Raw genomic sequence first — 25,015 nt, forward strand, 5'->3', positions numbered from 1 at the left:
TCTGCTTATTTAACTTATATGCAGAGTACATCATGGGAAATGCTGGGCTGGATGAAGCACAAGCTGGAATCAAGATTGCTGGGAGAAATATCAATAACCTCACATATGCAGATGGCACCACCCTTATGGCAGAAAGCAAAAAGGAACTAAAGAGCCTCTTGATGAAAGTGAAAAAGTTGGCTTAAAACTCAACATTAAGAAAACTAAGATCATGGCATCTGGTCCCATCACTTCATGGCATAAGTAGATGGGGAAAAAATGGAAACAGTGACAGACTTTATTTTTCTGGGCTCCAAAATCACTGTAGATGGTGATTGCAGCCATGAAACTAAAAGATGGCTTGCTCCTTGGAAGGAAAGTTATGACTAACCTAGATAGCATATTAAAAAGCAGAGACATTACTTTGCTAACCAAGGTCCATCTAGTCAAAGCTATGGTTTTTCCAGTAGTCATTCATGGATGTGAGAGTTGGACCAAAAGAAAGCTGAGTGCCGAAGAATTGATGTTTTTGAACTGTGCTGTTGGAGAAGACTCTTGAGAGTCCCTTGGACTGCAAGGAGATCCAACCAGTCAATCCTAAAGAAATCAGTCATGAATATTCATTGGAAGGGCTGATGCTGAAGCTGAAGCTCCAGTACTTTGGCCGCCTGATGTGAAGAGCTGACTCATTGGAAAAGACCCTGATGCTGAGAAAGATTGAAGGCAGGAGGAGAAGACGACGACAAAGGATGAGATGGCTGGATGGCATCACCTGCTCAATGGACATGAGTTTGAGCAAGCTCCGGGAGTTGGTGATGGACAGGGAAGCCTGGGATGCTGCAGTCCATGGGGTTGCAAAGAGTTGGACATGACTGAGCAACTGAACTGAACTGAGTTTTATAGAACATAGAAGCAGCAATGGGGAAACAGGGCATGATTGTCTAGGGTTGCATATCTGACCTTATGTAGAAAAAAGTTTAGAGCCCAGAGTTGGCTTCACTATTGAGGATGGGCTGACTGATGCGCTGCATTACTAATCAAGGGGAGCATTTTAGGAACTTGAAAGTTGGACTTGCTGATGTGGCACCCCAGGCAGGTGTAGCTACATCTTGGGGCTAGAAATGTATTTCAGCAACTTGTACCCTACTAAAATAAGGGTCGAATTTGAAAATTGTTTAAAATACAGGGATCAAGTCAAAGTGTTATTTTTTAAGGTAGAAAAATCTGAGAATATAGACATCAGTCAAAGTCAAGACATGCTCGTAACCTATTCCTAGCTGCACCCTGTAGGAAGTAAGCAAGGAGTTTTCTGTTTAAGAACGGAGACGGAAATGATTTTATTTTGAAACAGTATGGAAAAGTATACTTGCCCAGAGACTCAAATGCCAGGTTTCCAGTTCCAGGGTCAGCATGTACAGCACAGTGACTCCCTGAGCCTCAATTTCCTCATCTGTAAAATCAGATTACCACCTGCTCTGCTTCCCACTCAAGGATATTATGAAGAGCAAATAAAATAATGTATTTGAGCAAGCTTGGAAAGTGGTAGGATTCTTCAGATGGGAGGTATCCTTTGACATTAGGTTTCTAATCTCTTGGACCAGAACTGAAAGCAATGAAAGTGATAAACTACTCTGAATACAGAGCAATAATTATGGATCTTTTAAGAGTAAATCACCAGTGAAAAAATTGCCCTAGAGCCAGATGATGTAACTGCAGTGTGAAGATGTGACTATGCCTGGGGGACACTGTGGAGCCTTATTCACGTTCACACGGATGCAGAGGCCATGTTTACTGCGCTGATTGAGAAGAGATCTGTACTTGCCGGTTACCATATGTGTGTTTCTGCACAGAGAGTCTGGGTGCAGACCTAGACCTGAGGATGGAGTGGGGGGACTGTTCTGGAAGCCTGTGTGTGGAGTGTCCCACAGGCACCGTGGATCAGGAGGAGAGCCGCTTACTGTGTTAACAATCATCTTTCCCTTTTCAAGTCATTTAGCTTCATTGTTCATAAACATCAGAGGAACATGCAAATTAGAGTGTGCTGAAACGCTTTCATTTGGCCAAGAATGTTTTCAAAGAGCTCCCTGCCGCTCAGAAAGAGTCCTAAGCAGCTGGCTTCACTGAACTGTAGAACAAGCAAAAAGATGTTAAATAAGGATTAAGGGCTTTAGACAGTAAGTATACGATGTTAAATGTTTTCCCTGGCTCATTTGTGGGCCTTTTTCTTAATTCAGCAGGCAAGCTTTCTGTGAAAGAGCAGCTTCATGGGTTTCTGTGTTGAGATTTTTTTTTTTCTTGTCCAGAGGGAGAGATAAGAATTTAATCTAAAGGAAGATAAGAACCAGATATAAGGCAGGCTACCCTAATTTTTGATTGCCTACCCATTTGTAAGTTCCATTCCCCTCAGGCCCAATCAGCACAAATTGATGTTAACTGGAATTTTATTTTAGGAGTGAAATGGACCTTGGAAAATGGGGCTACATGCTTTTGTGTCTGAACCCAACGGTATCTTGAATATGGGTTGTTTTCATATACAGCTTATCATCATGGAGTCTGACAGCTCCCTGGGGTGGGGTCCTGCTGCAGATGTTTGACACCTTTCTCTGCAGCCACTTAGTTGCCCTTAGACTGTTGGATTCCTCAGGGGTCTGTGGGTTTAGGGGGTAGAACACCTTGGAACATGGACGCACGTGATGTTAAATGTTAATTTTGGCCCTTGGGAGCTGGGTGATCCTGGGAAGTAACCCAGCTTCTGGAAGCCTCTTTTATCAATGATAGAACAGACATTTCCTCTGAGCAAGAGGAATAGGGATTGGATAGAGGTGACTAATGAGAAGAGGAAATCAGAGCACACCCTTGAAGTTAGGGCTTGCTAACTAACTTGATAAAAGACCTAGAAAGCAAGAACTTTGCTTCATCCAAAGCTTTATAGGGGTTGACAAGTCTTTCCAGCCCCAGGTCTCCCTCCCCTCCTCCTTGAACTGTGTCCTTAGCTCACCTCTCTTCTCTGCCACAGCTTTACTGAGCATCCAAGGTGTGAGAGCCCACTGGAGAGGTGAGGAAGGCTTGTGCCCATGTAGGCTAAAGGCTCCTTGGAGCCTCTCACCCAGAGGTCTGCTCAGTCTCAGCCTTCAGCTCAACTGAGTAGGTGCTCATGTTGCTAGAGGAGCCCTGAGGAGGGAGAGGTGGTCTCCACCCTCCAGGAGAAAGAAATGTTTAGAGAGCATCCTGGGAGGTGGAGGAAAGCTGGGTGCCCTGAGATTTATAGATGCTCACACTTGTGCAGGTTGACCTTGTGAGGTCTAACAGGTTATGTTTTCATTTTCAGTTAGAACCTTCGTGACAGAGTTTAAACTAAAGAAAACATTTCTTAATACCACTGTGGAAAAACATTCAGACCTCCGTGAAGTTGAAAATGAGATCACCAAAATGGTAAGTTTCCCAAGAGGCATCTCCCTGCTACTCCTTTGTTTTCTAGAACAGATTTTATTCAGAGTGGAAACTTCCTGAGGATCACCTGTATCTTCATTTCTATCATACTTGAAAGGCGAATGTCAGGGTAAAATTAAAGGCCTCTCAGAAATAGTAGGGAGGTGTTGAGAACTAGTGATGTTGGTAGAAGCATTTCTTCTAATGTGTCTTCCTGAACTGCTTTTATCAATGCCTTGGCATTTATTTCTTTTCCATGTCACACACTTAGATGACATGCACTAGTAAGAGCTGTTGGTAAAGAGGAAAGACCTAGAGAATCCTGCCATCCCATCTGCTGTTGACCTGCTATGTGACTTTTTTGTGTGTGTCTCAGAACTTGGGGCGGAGAAGGCAATGGCACTCCACTCCAGTACTCTTGCCTGGAAAATCCCATGGATGGAGGAGCCTGGTAGGCTGCAGTCCATGGGGTCGCCAAGGGTTGAACACGACCAAGCGACTTCACTTTCACTTTTCACTTTCATGCATTGGAGAAGGAAATGGCAACCCACTCCAGTGTTCTTGCCTGGAGAATCCCAGGGACGGGAGCCTGGTGGGCTGCCATCTATGGGGTTGCACAGAGTCGGACACAGCTGAAGCGACTTAGCAGCAGCAGCAGAACTTGGGGAGAATGATGCTTTTTCTCAAGGGAATGACAAAGGTGGACTTTAATCCCATTATCCAGGGTTGAGAATTCACTGAATGGATTATCTGGGGGCCTTTGATTCTTCTTCTTTCCCTCCTCTCCTCCTTTTTGTCAGGAAAAAAGTAAAAGTGGAGAGGAAGGAAGAAGAGTCAGAAATGAAGCTCAAACAGTATTTTGCTTCTCAGCTGCTACCAGAGTCTGAGTTAATGCTCAGAAACTTGAAATTTGCCATTAAAATAAGTTTTAGAGATTGATTTCTGATTTTAATTTTACTTGTTCTTTATGGGTAAGAGTATATTAGCCAAAACCTATAAGATTTTAGAAGACCATGGGTTTGATTTGTGTAAAAATTAGATTCCAGTTCCCTTTCTGTATGAGCATCTACTCTGTAGCAGGCACTTTGCCTCCTGTAAGAGGTATTGCCAACACCTTTACAGATGAAAACCTGGAGGGCTCTGGAAGTTAATGACATTGCCTGAGATTACACAGAGCAGGTGCAAAGTTAGGAAACAATCCGCTAGACCACTGTCACTTCTGATACCAATTGTGAGTTCAGGAATCTCCAAGAGACAGTTTTGATAATGCACTAGAAGTACTCAGAAATCTCACTGAAAGTTGTTAAATTCAACATTAGGGTTTATTACAGTGGAAAGAGCCAGGTAACAGCCAAGGGAAGAGATGCATGGGACAAAGTCCAGAAGGGTTTCAAATTCATTCCAGTCATCCTCTCTCTGTGAGGTCATAGACAGGGTTAACTCCTCTCGGCAATGATGTATACAGTATTCATGGAGCATCGCCAACCAGGCAGACTCACCGAGCCTTGGTGTCTGAAGCCAAAACACAGATAGTTGTCTGTAATCCTGACCTGAGTCTCTAGCCCCTCTGGAGGTCCAGCTGGTACCTTGTAACTCAAAACCCCCAGCATAAATCATACTATTAGACTATCTGGAGTGGCCAGGGCTTCCAGATCTACAAAGGCAGGACATTCCAAAGGATTAGAGATTACCTTCCAGGAGTCAAGGGCTGGACCTCTCTTTGGTTAAGGTCAAATTCTTTACTAAATGGCAGGGTTTTATGTCTACTAACCCTATAGTGAGTGTTCTTGGCACCCTACTGCAGCTGCCTCTTTGCTGGGCTGTAGGTCAGTATTTCCTTCTAAGATAGTATAGGGGCTAAGAACCTCCTGCAGAGATATAGTCCTTCCCATTACACAGTCCTCAATGACCCATCTGCTTTGCTCAGTTTTACCCAATATCAACCGGCTTCCCTGGTGGCTCAGTGGTGAAGAATCCGCCTGTCAATGCAGGAAATGCAGGAGACACAGATTTGATTCCTGGGCAACCCAGGCACGGCAACCCACTCCAGTATTCTTGCCTGGAAAATCCCACGGACAGAGGAACCTGATGGGCTGCATGCAGTCCATAGGGTCACAAAGAGTGGGACATGACTGAAGCAACACACTCACACACACCCAGTATCAACATATAATTTATTAGTGATGTGACATCCCTACCCCCAAGAAATAGCAAAGATTTAGGGAATGACTAGAAAGGATTTAGGCTGTGACTCAAATGGCCTTTCCCAAGATGCCGCTCTGTTCTGAAATATGCTATTTCTGTTTTTTCCTGGGGAAAAAGAAAATTTAATAATAATACATCATTGCCTTATGAATATAAAGCAATGTTAATACAAAGACAAAAAGGGTTTGATAGTATCCTGTGTCTGAATCCATCTTGTGAAGGATGAGATATGTCTGACACACGCTTTGAAGACAGGTAGACTGCATTGGTCGAGGTATTGAGACCCTCAGCTGCATGGAAGGAAGCCCCAAGCCCCAGTTCATGCTATGGGCGGAGTGGGGAGGCAGGCATGGTATATCATGCCCCACAGGGGTTTTCTGCTCTTTCCAAGGGCACAAGGCAAACACAGGGAGTCACTCTTAATTTGCTCTCAACAAAAGGGCTCTTGACCCATGTAATGTAATTTCTCACGGAGAGCCTTTTTGAAGAGGATCTATCTGTGAGTTAGGTCAACTCATTGTAGATTACCAAGGGTCTGTGTAAGGCCTGCCAGACCTGAGGGAGCTGAAAGGAACCCAGCCTTCTCAGGAAGTCTTGTTCACTGTGCAAAGTCCAAATAAACAGTTGCCTCTGAGGTTTTTTGAAACCCTGGGTCTTAGATGAGATCTGCTCCTTTGAAGATGTTTTGCATCCAAGGGCGCTATTCTGAACATCATTTCCTGCCAAGGTTTCCCCTCACTGATTTACTATCTGCCTCTCTCCCTTTGTGCTCATGGAACAACAGAGTGAGAGCAGAAAGGCATTTAAGAAAGGAACAAAAAGAAGGGCACCACTCCTGTGTGAGGCTGCCTGCTGATAACTCCATGACTGGAGAATGCCTGTTTGATCTTGAAAATAGGAAATTGGTTCTAGGTTCAAGGCTTTTTTTGTCTGACTTACAGTTAATGATAAACTTCTTCCTTTCAGTTAAATGTGTGTTTCTCAACATTACCTGGTTATACCCGATCCACAGCTCATGTTTCTAGGTAAGTAGCAGGATTATATGTACTTGTTTGTGGACCAGTCCTATAGAAAGGGGAGGATATTCTAACAAGTGTGATGGCAACAAAACTGGCCCCTATTTTGACTGTAAAGTAATTTCTCATGGAGAACCTTTTGGAAGAGGACCTATCTGTGAGTTAGGTCAGTTCATTGTAGGCTACGAGGGGTGATCCCAGGCCAAGGTCACAGAACCTTCATGCTCTCCCAGGCCCTCACTGGAGAATGGGGAGGACACTCATTTTCCAAAAATCCTGGGACCCACGTATCAGGTTAGGATGATTAAAACATGCATACTTTGCCTGTAGGGAGTCCAGTGTTGTGGTGATGTCACTGCAAGCCACCTTTTCCCTGGCCTCCAACGTGACGCTGTTCGACCTGGCCGACAGGATGCAGAAATGCGTCAACTCCTGCTGGGCCTCTGCGGAGGTCTGCCAACTTTTGGGGTCTCAGAGGCGGATCTTTAGAGGTAAGAGAGGGGCCCTCTGGGAGGACCCCCCCATCCAGTTAGGCACAGACCTAGGGTAGATGTGTAAGGCCTTCTGGGCGCAGGTCCAAGAAACTTGTCATAGAGCTGGCCTGTCTTTGAAATGGGCATTAAGCACAAGGGCTTTGTGTGTGTATATCTTTGTGTACATGTGCCCCCCCACACACACACACAATCCTGTACACACAGCCTTGAAGTCTCCCAGTCCTTGGCATGCTGTTTCTGTTTCTCCTCTACAGCGTTGGTATTGGAAGGGATATAGGAGCAGATGTAATGAAGCAGAAATCACTCTTCTTTCCCTTGAAAGGCTCCCTCCCTCTGGGGAGGTAGAATTCACACACAGAATGTACAACACTTGTCAATGGCCCGAAACCGTCATCATGACATGCTGTTAGGTAAATACAGCACGCGCAGTGTCTCCCATCCTCCTGTGTATTTGTTTGCAGATTCTAAATGCACAGACACATAGATGAAGATTAGAGGCCAGACAGCTCATGGTGCCGTCCGTGATTTCTCTTTTCTTGTTCTTTATCTGTTAGCTTCTACAGAGCATCTGGTGTGAAACAGATGAATAAAGGGATTAGGAACAAGTTTGGAAGGCAAATTTGGGTCTTGGAAGGGAGCTTTCGCCTCTGGGATGGGAAAATTCTGCTGGCATCAAAAGTGCTTCCTCATGCAGGGGGGCCTGCCCCCGCTGCGTCTCATAAGTGGTCTGAGCTGGCTCTGGTTGGCTCATTTTACTACACACAGGACTGGTGAGGGACGCAGAGTCAGAGTCAGCCTCCCCATCTGGTGCCCAGATGCTCAACTGTAGGTAGCAGGTTTGGCCCTCTGTCTGCGAGCAGATCCTGGACCTTCCCGGTGGGCCAGAGCTTTGTAAGAGCTGGTCCTAAAAGCCCTCCTTGTGGACTGTGCTCTGTAGAGCTGGGAGCTCACCTTTTGTTCTGGGATAAATGCTAGAGCTTTGGCCCATTTCAGGGCTAGTTATTCACTTGAAGGAAAAAGGAAAGAGCCCAACATTCTGGAGTTGAAGTTGCTATCATTCAGCTTCATTGGGGAATTAGCTAAAAAGTTCCTGCCCTCTCATACTGTGCTCTACCTTTTGAGGCAGGAACTCTTTGATTGGGCTTTCTTTTTCTTGCCAGTGATGCAAAGGTCTTGCTTTTTCCTTCCCAGAAAGGGGAAAGGGCACCTTTCAGTTCATAAAACACGTATGCTGTGTGTTCTGCATGGTCAACATTGTATCAGGTTACTGCTTTGTCCTCAGTGAACACATTTCATGTCTTGCCAATCAAGTGGCCAGATATATGGGTTTGTAAGGCCCTACCGGTGGCTGCCCTGCTCATGCTGTGGCCCTCCTTCTTCCAGCTGCTCATGGGAAAGCTCCTGTCTTCCCTTGCTTCCTTGCCAAAGTCCCATGCTTTTTATTTTTTAAAGACTTAAAAAAAAATATTTAGAGCAGTGTTAGTTTCATAGAAAAATTGAGAGGAAGATATAGAGATTTCCCATATATTTCTGCCCACACAGGGGCTGGTGCCTGTTCTTTGACTCTGCTTTCCGAGCCCCTGAGATCAAAGACAGCTGAGCCTCCTGGCTGAACCCGGCCTCCCTTCTCTGTTTGCCCTCCCAGGGCTTCTCCAGGTTTTGCCAGCCTGTGTTTGGTGTCTCACTCACCTCTCTGAGTGCTAGAGAGTCGGGCTGGATGAGCAGAAGCGGTCAGGTTTTGACATCTGGTTGTTCCCAGCATATGAGAGGCCGTGGGCTACCCTGGATGCTGCCATTGGATGGGCGGGATTTTCCCTTTCAATTCACAAAACATCTACTTCCTCGCCTTTCAAAGAACTGTAGCTCTCATCTCTCCAGAGGTTTCGAGTCCTTGGAAACCCCCCAGAGGAGTGCCCCAGCCTTAGATTTACATCAGTTCTCATTGTCTGTTTGGCGGATGTTATGCCCAGGAAGGACCATGGGAATTGTGGATGCAGAAAAATCACATCGCCAGGCTTAAAATGAAAACTGCATTATATGTGGTTCTATTTGACGGATTGATGACAAAATATTAAAAATCTGGAGGACAGCAACCCCTCCGTCACAAAGCCAGGGCCAGCTTCGCCTGCCTTCGCGGGAATCTGCTTCGATTGAGGGCAGAGTCACTTCAGCAAGGCAAGTGGTATTTGCCCGCAGGCGGGCTTTGCGGGCAGGGCAGAGGGAAAACATGACATTGGCTTCCAGAAAATATCTAATCAGCCCAGGCAGCTCAGACTGGCTGCTGCACAAACTAGTACCGGCCTGGAATTGCCTTTTGTGCTGGAGGTATTTCTTTATGTTAAGACTTCAAAAAGTTTAGATGAGAGATTGTGGCCTTTTCGTACGCCCTCTGTGCCAGCTTCACAGTTTGCTTGGTGAGATTTTCCATTTTTCATTTTTCTCCCTTAAATGCAAACCTTTTACAATAAACAAAGGAAATTCTATCACACACACAAATAGGGTTCTGATTTAGCACGCCAGCTTCCACTGATAAAGACAGGAAATTCAGCACCGAGAGCTGAAGCTGTGTCCTAAGCTAACCTCCCTGTGAGCAAGCCACCCATAGGCCCCCAGCTCTCAGGACTCAGACAAGGGGGCGGATGCCGGGGTCCCTGGGGGGTGTCCAGGGTCACACGAGCCTGCCTGAGGTTGGGAGGGGGCGCAGTTTTGCCGCGTGAAGAGCAGGCACCTGGTTTGGTTTTTTGCATCAGGTGGTGGTGGCCTTCAGGTGGGAGAAGGGAGCCCAAACCTCGCTGCCCGGTGTGCACCTGTGGCCCTTGCTCAGCTCTGTCCCCACGCTGAACTTGTTCACACCCACCAAAAACAGCGGTGTACGTCAGTCTGTAAATGGTGTAAATAAGATACTCTCCACTATCCCTTGATTTATGTTTCTGTTCTGTTGTCTGTAAATCCCAATTATGTGTGCTTTTTGTCCAGACCTATCTTAGATGGTAAAAGCACCCTCACTGTGTCCGCTGTGTACAACCTCAGAAAGGGCCTGCTGGTTAGTGCCTCGTGAGGGCCTGCTGTATACAACCCATTCAACCCGAGAGAGGGTTCACTGTGCACAGCCTCACAGAGGGCCTGCTGTGTACAGCCTCTGAGAGGGCCTGCTGTGTACAGCCTCTGAGAGGGCCTGCTGTTTACACCTCTGAGAGGGCCTGCTGTGTACAGCCTCTCAGAGGGCCTGCTGTATACAGCCTCTGAGAGGGCCTGCTGTTTACAGCCTCTGAGAGGGCCTGCTGTTTACAGCCTCTGAGAGGGCCTGCTGTTTACAGCCTCACAGAGGGCCTGCTGTTTACAGCCTCTCAGAGGGCCTGCTGTATACAGCCTCTGAGAGGGCCTGCTGTATACAGCCTCTGAGAGGGCCTGCTGTTTACAGCCTCACAGAGGGCCTGCTGTTTACAGCCTCTGAGAGGGCCTGCTGTATACAGCCTCTGAGAGGGCCTGCTGTTTACAGCCTCTGAGAGGGCCTGCTGTTTACAGCCTCACAGAGGGCGTGCTGTTTACAGCCTCTGAGAGGGCCTGCTGTATACAGCCTCTGAGAGGGCCTGCTATTTACAGCCTCTCAGAGGGCCTGCTGTTTACAGCCTCACAGAGGGCGTGCTGTATACAGCCTCTGAGAGGGCCTGCTGTTTACAGCCTCACAGAGGGCCTGCTGTTTACAGCCTCACAGAGGGCCTGCTGTTTACAGCCTCACAGAGGGCGTGCTGTTTACAGCCTCTGAGAGGGCCTGCTGTATACAGCCTCTGAGAGGGCCTGCTGTTTACAGCCTCACAGAGGGCGTGCTGTTTACAGCCTCTGAGAGGGCCTGCTGTATACAGCCTCTGAGAGGGCCTGCTATTTACAGCCTCTCAGAGGGCCTGCTGTTTACAGCCTCTGAGAGGGCCTGCTGTATACAGCCTCTGAGAGGGCCTGCTGTTTACAACCTCTGAGAGGGCCTGCTGTATACAGCCTCACAGAGGGCCTGCTGTTTACAGCCTCACAGAGGGCGTGCTGTATACAGCCTCTGAGAGGGCCTGCTGTTTACAGCCTCACAGAGGGCCTGCTGTTTACAGCCTCACAGAGGGCTTGCTGTTTACAGCCTCACAGAGGGCCTGCTGTATACAGCCTCTGAGAGGGCCTGCTGTATACAGCCTCTGAGAGGGCCTGCTGTTTACAGCCTCACAGAGGGCCTGCTGTTTACAGCCTCTGAGAGGGCCTGCTGTATACAGCCTCTGAGAGGGCCTGCTGTTTATACCTCTGAGAGGGCCTGTTGTTTACAACCTCTGAGAGGGCCTGCTGTATACAGCCTCACAGAGGGCCTGCTGTTTACAGCCTCACAGAGGGCGTGCTGTATACAGCCTCTGAGAGGGCCTGCTGTTTACAGCCTCACAGAGGGCGTGCTGTATACAGCCTCTGAGAGGGCCTGCTGTTTACAGCCTCACAGAGGGCCTGCCATATACAGCCCAAGCGAGGATTCACTGTGTGCAACCTCAGAGGGCCACACGCGCCTCAGTGAATGCTCTTTGATGATCATGAAAGAGTTCTTTGTCGTCCTTGAAATGAGCATGGCCCACATGCCCAGGGCTGGACAAAGCCAGGTGGATATGCACACATAGAAGAACTGAGGCTAAAGTGAGGGAGGCAGAGCAGGGAAGGGTGAGCGCCCTCTCGGCCCGGTAACCGGTTGTCGAGTGCCACCTTCAGCATGTGTGTGTCAAGCCTGAGTGTGTGACCAGTCCCGCCAGGTGCTGGCCACCCAGAGCCGAGCCAGCCCCAGGCGCAGGGGAGGCGGACAGTGACGGAGCACAGATACCCAGATTACATTCCACTCCTCTTCTCGACTCTACTCGGCAGCAGTGGGCTGAGACAGGTCTTCTTCCCTGAGAGGGCAGGGGCATGCTTTCTGGGTTTGGGCTGGTTCTCCACTGCAGCCCTTGAGTGAGAAGGTGCAGAGGACCCCACCTATTGGGGGCTGTATTTGCAGGGGATGCTGGAGTTGGGGATGCCACCCTATTTCTTCTGGGTTTGCTTTCTCTCTGTGGCACGCTGTGTAAACTTTTAGTAACAGGCTGGGCCAGCCCCGGGAAGGAGTGGAAGAAGGCAGCGCAGAAGGACCCCCTGAGAGGAGTGCACTTCACGCAGGCTCTTTTGGAAACTGTTCTCTGAGCCTCTTGAAATAGAAAGTTCATGCATCTAAGTGTTTGACATGGAGGAGGTTTTGTTTTGTTTCAGTGTCTTGTTTTTCCATTTCAGCGGGCAGCTTGTGCAAGCGGAAGACTCCAGAATGTGACAAGGAGACCTCCATCTGCACCGATTTGGACGGGGTCGCGCTGTGCCAGTGCAAGTCTGGTTACTTCCAGTTCAACAAGATGGACCACTCCTGTCGAGGTAGCAGCAGGTCTGGGGCCCTGGGGCCCGAGGGATGGTGGGGAGGGGCCTCTGTCTGCTCTGGGGGTGACTGTTCTAATCTGGGGGTAACTGGTCCTGGTTGTTTGGCTCCCAGCAGGGTTGAATTTGTTATCTCCTTGGAATAATAGCATTATCTCTGACTGGTGCGCACTAGTCTGGCCAATCAGATTCAAAGGAAAAGAAAAAAGAATGGAATGCCTGGGGTGGCCAGGCCTTTTCTTTTTTTTCCTACTTAAAGGAAGTTAGAAAAATTACTGTTTTAATTCCTAAAGCTTTATTCTATTGTCTGCTAATCTTTTAAAATGGAAATACCAGCATGAAGGCAGGGGTGTACCCTTTAGCAGTAGCTGGCAGCTTGGGAGACCTGAGTCAGAACCCTCTTCTGCCTGCCCGTCCTCTCTCGGGCAAGTCACTTTGCTTCGCTGAGCCCGAGTTCCCTCTTCTGTGCAGTGGGTGCAGTGAGGCTTCATCAGATATTCTAGGAATTAAAGAGGCAGTGGTTATGGAGGTACTTTGTAAGCCATCAGCATTTGCTCTTGTGTTTTACCCAGGTTATTATTGAACCAGTGGGTTCTGGTTTAAAAGATTTTATGTCAGAAACCTGATTCTGCTAACCTTTGGGTGAGGATTAAATTCATCCAGTTTCATACATGGGCTGTTCAGTGAATACAGTGCACGAATACTGCTTTAAAAAAAAATGTATTAAAATCCAGAGCACTGGATACCCTGACTTATGAAAGCCTGCTGCAATTCACAGTCACAGGAAAACTGGCAACATAAAGGTGTCATGTAGCCTTAGGCCTCGCATCACATGAGAACGTGTGTGGCCCAGTTTTCCTGCTCAGTCAACACCTGCCAGTGACAGATGTACTGGAATCTGAGTGAAAACAGTGTCCTAGGGAAGGTGACATGCCACTTATTTCCGTCAGGACCTCCTGTTAGAGGAGAGGATAAAAATGCATCTCAGGGCAGTGCTGTATCCTGAGATTCGGACCCTCTGACTTAGGTACTTTAAAAGTGCAGCTTCTCGGCTCTGCATGCAGCCCTGAGCAGGGTTTGGAGAGGGGGCCTACGCTGGGGCAGCGGGCCTGATGCTGACACTCAGGGCACTGCTCAGCACCCCGCCAGTCTACCACTCTGATGTGGAGATGCTGCTTCCTAGTTCCTTCTTACCTGGTTTCATGCAGAGTGCTCCTGGCCTGTCTTAACTGGGGCACTGAGCCCACTTCGGGCGGGTAGGGGACATCTGCTGACATCCACGTGTGCTGGGGCCGAGGAGTGGTGGCTTCTGTGCACAGGGCCTGTGCAATTTCAGGTGGTCTCAAGAGTAGCCCTGCCACCTCTGCTTCTGACTGGCCTAAGTCATTTACCTCTCTGGGCAAGTCCACAATTTCCTAATTGTGTCGCTTACAGACTAGCGTTAGCAATAGCAGAGCTGCCGAAGATTTACCATTCGCAGGGACACAGGCACCAGCAACATTATGTGTGTTAAGTAGTGACCCAAGAATCGGAATAAGGAAGCCGTGGTTAGCTTTTGGGCTTACGGCCAAGGCCCTACTTAGCCTGGTTTCTGCGGCATCCTGTTGGTTAGATTTTCACCCGTGACAATCAGGGCTCCATGAATGGATCCTGGAGCTCCTTGGGCCACAGACCTGTGGCTGGGTTCTGAGGGGTTACAGTGACATCTTCTGGCCGTTGGTGCTGGAGCACAGGGTTGGTTAAAAGGAGTTCTCTTTAGGACACCTCAAATGTGGGTAAAATCCCTGGTGTAAACTGAGGATAAAGGCATGTGGGTGTGTGTTTTCTAAATCTCTACAATTAACAGTTGCATATTAGCAACTGCATATTGTTTTTTGTTGTACACACACACACATACTTCCTACTATCTCACATAAAATGTCTTTACCAGACTTTCAAAGCCTCATGTAAAATTAAAGTAGGTGTCCTTCCGATAGATGTCTTGTAGCTTCCTTCCATCATGCAGACATCCTGATGGATCCCAACCACCCATTAGCAAGTCTCTTCCTCTGACTAGACTGCAGATACTTGGACAGAGGAGCCTTGCAGGCTACAGTCCATGGGGTCCCAAAGAGTTGAACACTGCTAAGTGACTGATACTTCTCAGTGAGGTCTAGGCTGATGTGTGAAGTTCACAGCGCTGCTCAGCACGCCTCCATGGGATTCTCCAGGCAAAAATACTGGAGTGAGCAGCCTTTCCCTTCTCCAGGGGATCTTCCCAACCCAGGGATCGAACCCAGATCTCTTGCATTGCAGACAGATTCATTCCTGTCTGAGCCACCAGGGAAGTGGGTGGCTCTCTGTAGAATATGTTTGTACATTGTGGGGTTCCACAAACGTCTGTTGAAGAAACAAATGGACGATAGGCAGCAAATACGATAGGACAAGGTTGGCAGGTCTTGATTTGGTTTCCTGCAAGGGAGCAAAAAAGCCTAAAGACTCTACCATGTACTGATTTTATGTTAAAAGGCCAGAAGGCCTGAATGTGCTTATGTTCATATCAATAGGGGGAGCCCACTTCGGGCATATATGAATACTGCCACATTGATTTCATCTTCAGTGCTGTGTGGGTCAGGGTCACTCTAGGGTGTGGAGACGAGGAGCTGGGTCCTCAGGCCCACTGGAGTGCCCTGTGACAAGGCTTCCCTCCCAGAGCCTGAGAGCAGCCCATGGTAGCCCATGGTACCAGGCCCATGGTAGCAGTCGGTCTTTGATGAATGACTGAATGGGCCCATCTGAACTAAGGAAATATCATTATACCAGGAAGCCAGGCCACTTCTGAAGCTACGTGAAAACAGCCCAGCCCATCAGCTCACAGACAGGACAACACAAGGACCTTACATCTGGGTGGATGACAGCCATGGTGTGGAAAGCTCCTACCCAGCAAATGAGGGTTGGGTCGGTAGAGCTGATGTAAAAACTTTTCCAGGAAGAAATGTTCAGAACAGAACAGACTAGTGTGACATCAACCTGCCTTGGGGCTGAGATGGGTGGGGATGAGTCATGGGCACCTCCAGTCCCTGTGTGGCTGCCCTGCAGTCAGAGCCAAGGGTCACCCAAGGGCAGCTTTCCCTGCTCCCATGACCCAGCTGTAGTGTGGGGACTGCCAGGCATGGCACTTCCACTCCAGGGAGACAGGAGTGCTCTGCTTGTTCCTTAGAGAAGGTCCACCTGAGTAAGGGCTTCCCTGGTGGCTCAGATGGTAAAGAATCTGCCTGAAATGCAGAAGACATAAGAGACTCAGGTTTGATCCCTGGGTGGGGAAGATGCTCTAGAAAAGAGAATGGCTGCCCACTCCAGTATTCCTGCCTGAAGAATTCCTTGGACTGAGGAGCCTGTGGGCTGTAGTCTATGGGGTTGCAAAGAGTCAGACACAACTGAGCAAGGCACCCACACCCACACCCACCCACCCCTACGTGAGGCCTACTCAAAGTCATCAAAGATTTGGGCGCGGGGCCTGGTTCCTCCTTCCTGAAATGGGTATGATCATACTCTGCTGCTGCTGCTGCTAAGTCACTTCAGTCATGTCTAACTCTGTGTGACCCCACAGACGGCAGCCCACCAGGCTCCCCCGTCCCTGGGACCTCCAGGCAAGAACACTGGAGTGGGTTGCCATTGCCTTCTCCAATGTGTGAAAGTGAAGTCATTCAGTTGTGTCCGACCCTCAACGACCCTATGGACTGCAGCCCACCAGGCTCCTCCATCCATGGGATTTTCCAGGCAAGAGTACTGGAGTGGGGTGCCATTGCCTTCTCCGATGATCATACTCAAACTTATTGCAAAAATGATTTGAAGCACCTAATGAAAATTCACTGTAACAAAATGAGATTTAATTTAAAAGGTAAATAAGGTTGAAGGAGAAATACAATGACTACTTTGTTGAGGCTAGAAGGAACATGAACATACAAAAAGATATACCCTAAGTTCTCACTTGTTTGGTAAAGATAGGCACTCACTCAAGTTCTGAACATCTGGGACGCTAAGGCAAAGAGAGAAACGTGATTTGGGGGAAAAAAATAGTAACCATAAAATAAATAGTTCTTTAGGACCATCCCCATTTTTCTAGATCCTGGGACCCAAGAGAAATTTCTCTGGAAAGTCCACAATGTGATCCATGATAGCCTGTGATAAATACCCTAGGCTATGCCTGGGGCTGCTGCTACTAATAGATTGCCTTTAATAAAGCAAGTGTAGCTCAGGAGAAGTGAATCCAGGGGAGCTGAAACAGTGCAGTGCAGGCTCACAGCTCTCATGATCTGCTGTGAGAGAATTTAGGTTATTTAGAACAGTATTTCCCACACCATTCTGTAAGACTCTAGTGATATGTCAATAGTCTATGACAATAAAATAGATGCTAGAATCATTTAGTGTCTAACAGTGAAAAATAGAACAACATCAAGCACGTCTACATGTGTGCGTGCCAAGTCGCTTCAGTCGTGTCCGACTCTTTGGGACCCTGTGGACTGTAGCCCCACTAGGCTCCTCTTTCCATGGGATTTTCCAGGCAAGAATACTGGAGTGGGTTGCCTTGCGCTTCTCCAGGGGATCTTCCCAATCCAGGAGTGGAACCCTAGTCTCTTATGTCTCCTGCATTGGCAGGCAGGTTCCTTACCACTAGCACTGCCTGGGAAGCCCACATAGTTAAATGTTAGGACGCACCGATTCTTGAAGGGAAGTCTGTGAGCGATCTCGCAATCTGTGGGGCCTGCAGCCTTTGAGCCACGTGCTGCTGGCACTCAAACGTTGCCATCAGTGTGTGTGCTGTCTGTCTAGAGATTACTGCTCTGTGCTATGTTCCTTTACTTAACTGTGATTCTTGTGTGCAGCGTATATCATACATTAACGATGAGTCAAATTTCTGTCATTCCTTGCAGCAGTGAATTTATCTGAGAGGCTATTTTTTATTATCTACTTTCATCCAAGCACATGTTAGGGCTTGTGATGTTCTATCAGCTTATTGTAGTGCTGAAAATGTTCCGTAATCAGATCAGTGCAGGAACTGCTGATGCAGGGGAATGACTGGCCCACAGCCTTCAGTGAAGCAGTGGTCTATTAAGCCTCAATGCCAGAGGGTTCAAAGCTATAGTCTTGTGTGATGTGCTGATTAGGGCTCAGCTAGGTATGTCCAGAATCCACTACACAGACCACAGGGTGAGCATTCTCTTATGGAAACTGACCATGGACCATGGCTTTCTCACTTCCTGATGGAAGGGCGCTAACAGAGCCAACGGCAGGTTAAAGAAGGTTTGACTTAAAGACGGTGAGGCATTTATCTTTTGTTTATGGAAGGAAGTTACTCAGGGACCACAGAGAACTTCCAAAAATAATTGCAAATGTTAGATAATAGTTACAATTACAGTTAGTGGTTACTGCATGCTAGGTCCTGTGGTAAGTCATTTGCATGCCTTATTTTCCTTAATCCCCTCCAAGAAACTATAAAAAAAAATTATTATTATCCTTTTTTTATAGCTGAGAAGCTAGAATCACTAAGAGGTTAAGTTTTGGGGGCTTTTTGATATTAAAGATTGAGCTGGCAGCAGTATTTAGGCCAGGTTTTAGATAATTCTAAAGTTATTTGTGGGCTTCCCGGGTGGCTGTGTGGTGAAGAATCCACCTGCCAATGCAAGAGACACAGGTTCAATCCCTGGGTCAGGAAGATCCTCTGGATAAGGAAATGGCAACCCACTCCAGTATTATTGCCTGGAAAATCTCATGGACAGAGGAGCCTGGCATACAGTCTATAGGGTTGGGGTCAGACATGACTCAGCAACTAAATAACCTACAACAAAGCTATTTTGTAGCCTTTTGGTTCTAGAACATTCTTGTGAACTTTAGGGTGGCCAGTTTTGTTAACCATCAGTTGGGCCAAGATAAGTTAATAGACACGATCATGGATTTTCATTTTCTCTTTCAGCCTGTGAAGATGGATATAGGCTTGAAAATGAAACCTGTATGAGGTAGGCAGCATGTTCATTTATTCTGACGAATTTGTTCCAAACCTTATTTGGAAGTTATGTAGGTAAGTTGCCTCAGTAATTTCTTCTGATATTTGAAACTAATTCTTGTTCTTTTTTTTCCTGTCAACTCGCAGTTGCCCATTCGGTCTTGGTGGTCTCAACTGTGGAAACCGTAAGTATGCGGGCGTCCCGAGCTCCATGTGGGCAGGGCTGGTGACATATGTCTATTCCCTGCCCTCACCCTGGAGAGCAGAGTGCTCACCAGGGCTGGAGGTTTGTAGGGGGAGGTCAACATTTATTTATTTACCTAGATAAATTTCCTAGATAGCCGGACAGAGGAGTATCAGTCAATAAATGTGGCTGGGAGGGAGGGACCACCCCCAGGAGAATAGAAGAACCTCCTGGGTACTTAGAGGGGCTGGAACTGGAAGAAGACCGGCAGTGACTGGTATGGAGGGAGAAGGAATCCAGGCAGAGGGGACAACCTGAACAAAGGTCTCGGGCCAGTCTGGGCCTGTGATTCTGGAGGGCAGTGTGTAAGTAGGTGTGACTGGGACAGAGGAAGGTAGAGAGTGAAGGATTAGGTTGGCAGAGTATGTGAGGATCAGATTCTTGGGGTTTTTGATAGAGCCTGAGAATTTAGACTCTAGTCAGTAGCCTCTGTAGAACTAGCAAGTCTTAGAGCAGGAAGGCATTTTTGATCAAGAAAATCAAGTCAGGAGGCAGTGAGAAGGACAGAGAGCGTGGGGCCATTTAGACCAGAGTCGTCAGGGCGGGGGTCATGGCTGGATGCAGACTAGGGAGGCCCCTGATCTTAGCTGACGTCTGTGCCCCTGGAGTACAATGGTCGAGGGGCACTGACCATGCATGTGGCATGTTTCACACTCAATTTACTTCTCTGAGAAGAGCAGTTGGGATTCATTTCAGATCACTTTCACTGACATTTTCTTATCCTGAGACCTAAGAAGTTAAAGTGACCCTCAAAACTATTGAAAGAAATTCTAGGATATAGGATGAAAAAGGAATGGTAACAGTCAGCACTTTAGAATAGCTTTGTCGCTCATTCTGTAGAATCTTCCAGCAGTCCATAGTCTTAAGTTTACTCTCCCACAAGTGGACATGACTTTATTTAATAAGAGATGCTACCTTTACCCCATCAGTCATAAATTCCAAATGTTTTTAAAGCTCTCATGCAAGAAACGGGAGGAGGGTGAAGACTAGGCAGCTCTTTCTTATAGCACAATATCACAGGTGTACTTGGTTTAATAAGAGTGTGAGTGAGACACGACAACGTGTGGAGAGATGTAGCCGGCTGGGGCTGAGCCGGGAGCAGGACCCCGCTGCCTGTCCTCCTGGGGCTCCTCGGCCCCTCGTAGGATGAGCCAGTACTTCTCACTTGCTTGTGGTCAAACAGCTCCCTGACTAGGTTTCACTAGAAAATGCTTCCTATTTCTCTGTGAATGGAAGAGCAAAAATGGATCAGTGAAAAACCCTCGAAAGGGTTGAAAGAAGGGAGTAGCGCGTTGCTCTTGGTGGCAGTTAGTGATTTGCTTTTCAGAGATCATTAAACACCACGTATGTAGAGATGATGTACGCTACATCCGCTGACCGTTCTGTGAGTTCCTATGCCTCCGCATGATGTGGGTGGGGTCTTGGGAGTAGCAGGATCTCTCTCTGTTCCTGAGATTTCCTTTTCCTCCCTTTTATCCGAGTCATCACAGTCATTTCCAGCAGAGGGCAGACTCTGGCCTGGATGGCTAGCTCTCTGCCACGTTTTGTTGGGGACTCTGGTTATCTCTGATGGCGTGAATACCACTTTATGACTTTGACATCTATTTGCATGTCAGTGTCACAAAGCAATTAATAGTCACTGATAATAAATGGCACATGCCATCTCCGATCAGCCCTGGTGTGGGTTAAGGAGTCGGAGCACCTGAATTTCATCCCCACCTATGCTGATAGCTAGGTGAGGATATGCCTTGTGAGGTCTGTGACTTGTCACCTGGTGTTTTGTGCCAAATAACAGAGATAACCACCCACCCCTGTCACTTCTGCTGTCACCACGAAAGACAGTTTAAATGCCTTCTTGGGGGTCTGACTCAGGCTGGACCTTTTGTAGAAAAGAAACTCTGCTCTCTGCAGCCTTCTGGGGACACGTGCTCTGGTACCCAAGCCCTGTGAGTTAGGGCACCCTGCTCTGTCCAACCACGCATGTGGCGTTCCTGGAAATCTGCCAGCTCTACTGTATTCTTGCTTTAGGCATAGCCTCTGACCTGCCTTTCTGCAGCCTATTAGCTTTCTAGTTGCGCCCAGATTTCACTTGTCGCTCCTCATAGAGAATGTCCTTCAGACTGGAGAGGGCAGAACAAGCTCTGCTCTCACATCCCTTAGTCCGTGTGCACCTGCCCGGCGCGGCAAGGCCTCCCCTTTTAGTTTCCTTTCTGTGTAAAGTATGTGTTTCTACCACAGATCCCAGCAACTCTGTTTTCTCGTACCGCTGTCCTGTGGCTCTAGAATTCTTACAGAGCTGTTGTCAGAGTGTCCTCACTTCCCCTTGTCCCCATCCCAGCCTTTCTGAGGCACGCACATTTCCTTCTTTGCATGAATTTTATAGAGGCTCCTTCTCGCAATTTTATTATATCTCTCATGACCACATAGTTTGCTTCACCTGTTTTTCTCTTTTTAAAGTAGGTGAATTTTTTCTTTTCATAACATAAAAAAAAATACTTGTACATTAATTTTCCTTCTGTAATCCAAATTAATTAGCAGATAGATACAAGGGAAGAAGAAAACTAAAGTCTCATCCCCATTAAACCTCACTGCTAATACCCTGCTGTATATCCCTGGTATGACATGTGGTGGATAGGACCACCAACAGCAACCAGGACCTTGTCAGAAATGCAGGATTTCAAACCTCTTCACTTTGGACCTACTGAATTAGAATTTTAACCAGACTCCTGGATTCAGTGAATAGGCAGATTTGCATACATCTCACAGTTTAAGAAGCAGTATACCAGAAGTTTGTATGTGTGTCTTTTTAACAGCAATTGGATCTCACAGAAGATACTGTTTTGTAACCTGCCTTTGAACTTAGTAAACTGTGCAGTGTTTTCATTGGCATAAATTATAAGGTGACTTTAGATAGTTCTGTTAAATTCTACTCTGTATATATCATAATTTACTTAACCATCCCCTCTTATTATCAATTTAAAATCTTTTTTTTTTCTCTGTATTGCCATTCTTCTGTTTGTGGTCACTGTCACTTGGTGAGGATAGAACATCATCAGATAATTTTCCTAGATTACCTTTTTCTGGCTGCAGACATTTTAATCCATCCCTCCTCCTTATCTGCGACACATCCTTTCGTAAGGCACCCTTTCCGTTCCAACGCCCCACGCCTCTCCAGTGGAGACTCCTTCCCTGCCAGGCTCCCTGAGCAGCCAGGAGGATGTGGAGTCTGTCTCCCACATGTCTTGGCATCTTCTTCCTCTTCCACTGAAACCAAACATTCAGCTTAAAGATCTTTCTGCCTTGTCTTCTCAACCTACAGTCTGGCAGCAGGTGTATGAAGTCTTCACCTTGTAGTTACATTAGGCTCAGAACTCAAACCAGTGGAAACACTACGTGTCAGCAGGAGTCACTTGTAACACACTGCTCAGAAGGAGGAAGAGCTCATTAGTTATCCAGCAGGCAGCTGGAAGTCTCATGCAGTTAACAGCAAACCTCTCACTTGGTGTCAGAACTGAAAGGAAGCAGCCCTGGAAGAGGGGATTGCAACTCTCCCGACTCTTGTGTGCTACGGCCACACTTACAGTCTGCAGATGCGAGAAAGGGAAATTTCAAAAGGAAAAAAAAAGAACGTTGTGAACAGAGTTCTAAAGGAGAGATGGTGTAAGAGGAGTGGAAAGATTTAAATGGCAGAACTCTAATCACACTTCACTAATGAACACAGTGGGAGGGCAAGTGGGAGACCTAAATGAATTTTAAGGTGAAACGAATGTGGCCGCCTAGAAAGGTCTGTAATGAAGCCTAAGTTTAAAGGAAGGCATATAGGTTGGTACGGTTCTGACCTCAATTCAGATGTATTTTTTTCCACGTCACTAAGCCAGTTATCTCAGTTCTGACGCTGTCTCCAGGTACATCCCGCAGCTTAAGGGCTGGGCCTGCCGACTTTCCCACTCCACGCCCCTCCCCAGCAGACCCCAGTCCCTCATCCAGGTTATCACCTGTGCTTCTGACTAACTGACTGTAGATCAGAGGTCCCAGTGACCTCCTCCCTAGGGCCCGTTGATTTGCTGTACTGGCTCACAGAACTCAGGAAACATTTTACTAGATGCCAGCTTATGAAGAGACGCACGAGACTTCAAAGCTTACTGCTGGATAACTAATGATCTCTTCCTCCTCCTGAGCAGTGTGTTACGAGTGACTCCTGCCACACGTAGCATTTCCACTGGTTTGAGTTCTGAGCTGTTGGCTTCCCTGACAGCTCAGTTGGTACAGAAGCCACCTGCAATGCAGGAGACCCCGGTTCGATTCCTGGGTTGGGAAGATCTGCTGGAGAAGCGATAGGCTCCCCACTCGAGTATTCTTGGGCTTCCCTTGTGGCTCAGCTGGTAAAAAAATCTGCCTGCAATGTAGGAGACCTGGGTTCGATCCCTGGGTTGGAAAGATTCCCCTGGAAAAAGGAAAGGCTACCCACTCCAGTATTCTGGCAAATAGTGGAGAATTCCATGGACAGTCCATGGGGTCGCAAAGAGTCAGACGTGACTGAGCGACTTTCACTTTTCTTTTCAGCTTATTATAAAAGGAGAGTATTCCTGAACAGCTGGATGGAAGAGATGCACAGGGCCAAGTTAGGGGAAGGGCCGGGAATGTCATGCCGTCTCCTGGCCCTCCCATCCTCCCCTCATTTCCCAACCTTCACCAACCTGGAGTTCTCTGAATCCTGTCCTTTTGGGGTTTTATGGGAGGCTTCATTACACAGGCACAGTTGATTAAATCACTGGCCATTAGTGACTGAATTCAGTCTCTAGCCCCTCTTCCTTCCCAGGAGGTTGGGGGTAGGATCGAAAGTTCTAATGGGCTAATCACAAATTGGTTTCCCTGGCAGCAAACATCCATCCAAGAGTTACCTAAGGGCTATCCAGATGTCACTAATGTAAGAAAAGACACCATTGCTCTGCAAGCTTAGGAAATTCCTAGAGTTTTAGGAGCTATGCCTGGGACAAGGATGGGGAACAGATAAAAATTATTTCTTATAAATCAGTATCATAATTGACTAAGATTCTTCTGGGGTAAATAAATGTAGCTAGCTTGAACAATGAAGACGGATTATTGGAAATCATGAAATTCCAACTTCAGGAGTGGCAAGAATCAGGGAGTTGTGGGGAGTCTCAGCAGAGGAGGTTGGCACCTTCTTTTCAGAGCACATGTTAACATGGAGCCATCTTCATCTCTGTCTTGGCTCTTACTGTGGGTCTGTGCACAAACTTGCTGCCTCACAATGGAAAACAGGCTCAGCAGACAGCTTCAAGTGTGTGTCAGTACCTTGGTCATTTTTAAATAAAAGGTTCTGTCTTCCAAAATGAGATTCCTGGGAGGAACTAATTGATCCAGTTGGGATCTTGTGTTTACTCCCAGATGAAACTTTTGTGGCTTGGGATGGTGTTAAAGTACAAGCATGACCGCCCCACTGAGCCCTGCATGTGGAAGGGAGTAGATAGTTCCCAGTAGGCGGTTGGCTAAGCAGGCAGTCCTATAGATTCCAAATAACCACATAAGCAAGGACAAATATGGCTTATAGGAAAGACTAAGGCCCAGAGTGAGTTGGTTTAATGAAAAATGGCAACAGCAATGACAAAAACAGCAACCTATGATCAAACCATAAGAAGAATAAAGAAATGTCAACAAATGTGGAAGACGAAAACAAAGAATTCTAGGATCATCATTCTGCAGGATCTCTTCAAAGGAGGAAGGATAGAACAGACCACCCTAAGACAATACCCATGACCTTCACTCTCACCTGAACATTCAGGGAACCTACAGGACTAGTGAACATTATAGTAGGCGTTGGTATAAATCCCAGGCACTGTAATCGTTGTGTGACCTCATCGTGAATCTAAATCAGTCCTTAAATGTGAAAGATCAGTTGTAGTTCATGAGCTGACTTGACTGCAGGTATGAGAAAAAAGTACTAGAGAAGATTCTTGAGAGTTCCTTGGACAGCAAGGAGATCAAACTAGTCAACCCTAAAGGAAACCAACCCTAAATATTAATTGGAAGGACTGATGCTGAAGCTCCAATACTTTGGCCACCTGATGTGAAGAGCCGACTCATTAGAAAAGACCCTGATGCTGGGAAGAATTGAAGGCAAAAAGAGAAGAGGGCAGCAAAGGATGAGATGGCTAGATAGCGTCACCAACTCGATAGACATGAGTTTGAGTAAGCTCCGGGAGATAGTGGGTGGAGGACAGGGAAGCCTGGC

General features: G+C 47.2%; 1 protein-coding gene across 2 annotated transcripts in view; it reads left to right on the forward strand.

Annotated features, from left to right (window-relative positions):
• HEG1 (heart development protein with EGF like domains 1) overlaps nucleotides 1–25,015 on the forward strand; it is an 84,085-nt gene that overhangs the window by 42,318 nt on the left and 16,752 nt on the right. For both annotated transcript variants that reach the window (XM_086402075.1, XM_086402068.1), the window contains 6 exons: nucleotides 3,308–3,411; nucleotides 6,580–6,638; nucleotides 6,960–7,120; nucleotides 12,401–12,535; nucleotides 18,489–18,531; nucleotides 18,666–18,703. In XM_086402075.1, the coding sequence (XP_086258201.1) occupies nucleotides 3,308–3,411; nucleotides 6,580–6,638; nucleotides 6,960–7,120; nucleotides 12,401–12,535; nucleotides 18,489–18,531; nucleotides 18,666–18,703 (540 nt within the window). The remainder of the gene's footprint in view (nucleotides 1–3,307; nucleotides 3,412–6,579; nucleotides 6,639–6,959; nucleotides 7,121–12,400; nucleotides 12,536–18,488; nucleotides 18,532–18,665; nucleotides 18,704–25,015) is intronic.

The sequence above is a fragment of the Bos grunniens genome, chromosome 1, assembly GCF_055505025.1.
Source record: "Bos grunniens cultivar Pamir isolate PY7600 chromosome 1, Bosgru_T2T1.0, whole genome shotgun sequence".
Lineage (NCBI taxonomy): Eukaryota > Metazoa > Chordata > Mammalia > Artiodactyla > Bovidae > Bos > Bos grunniens.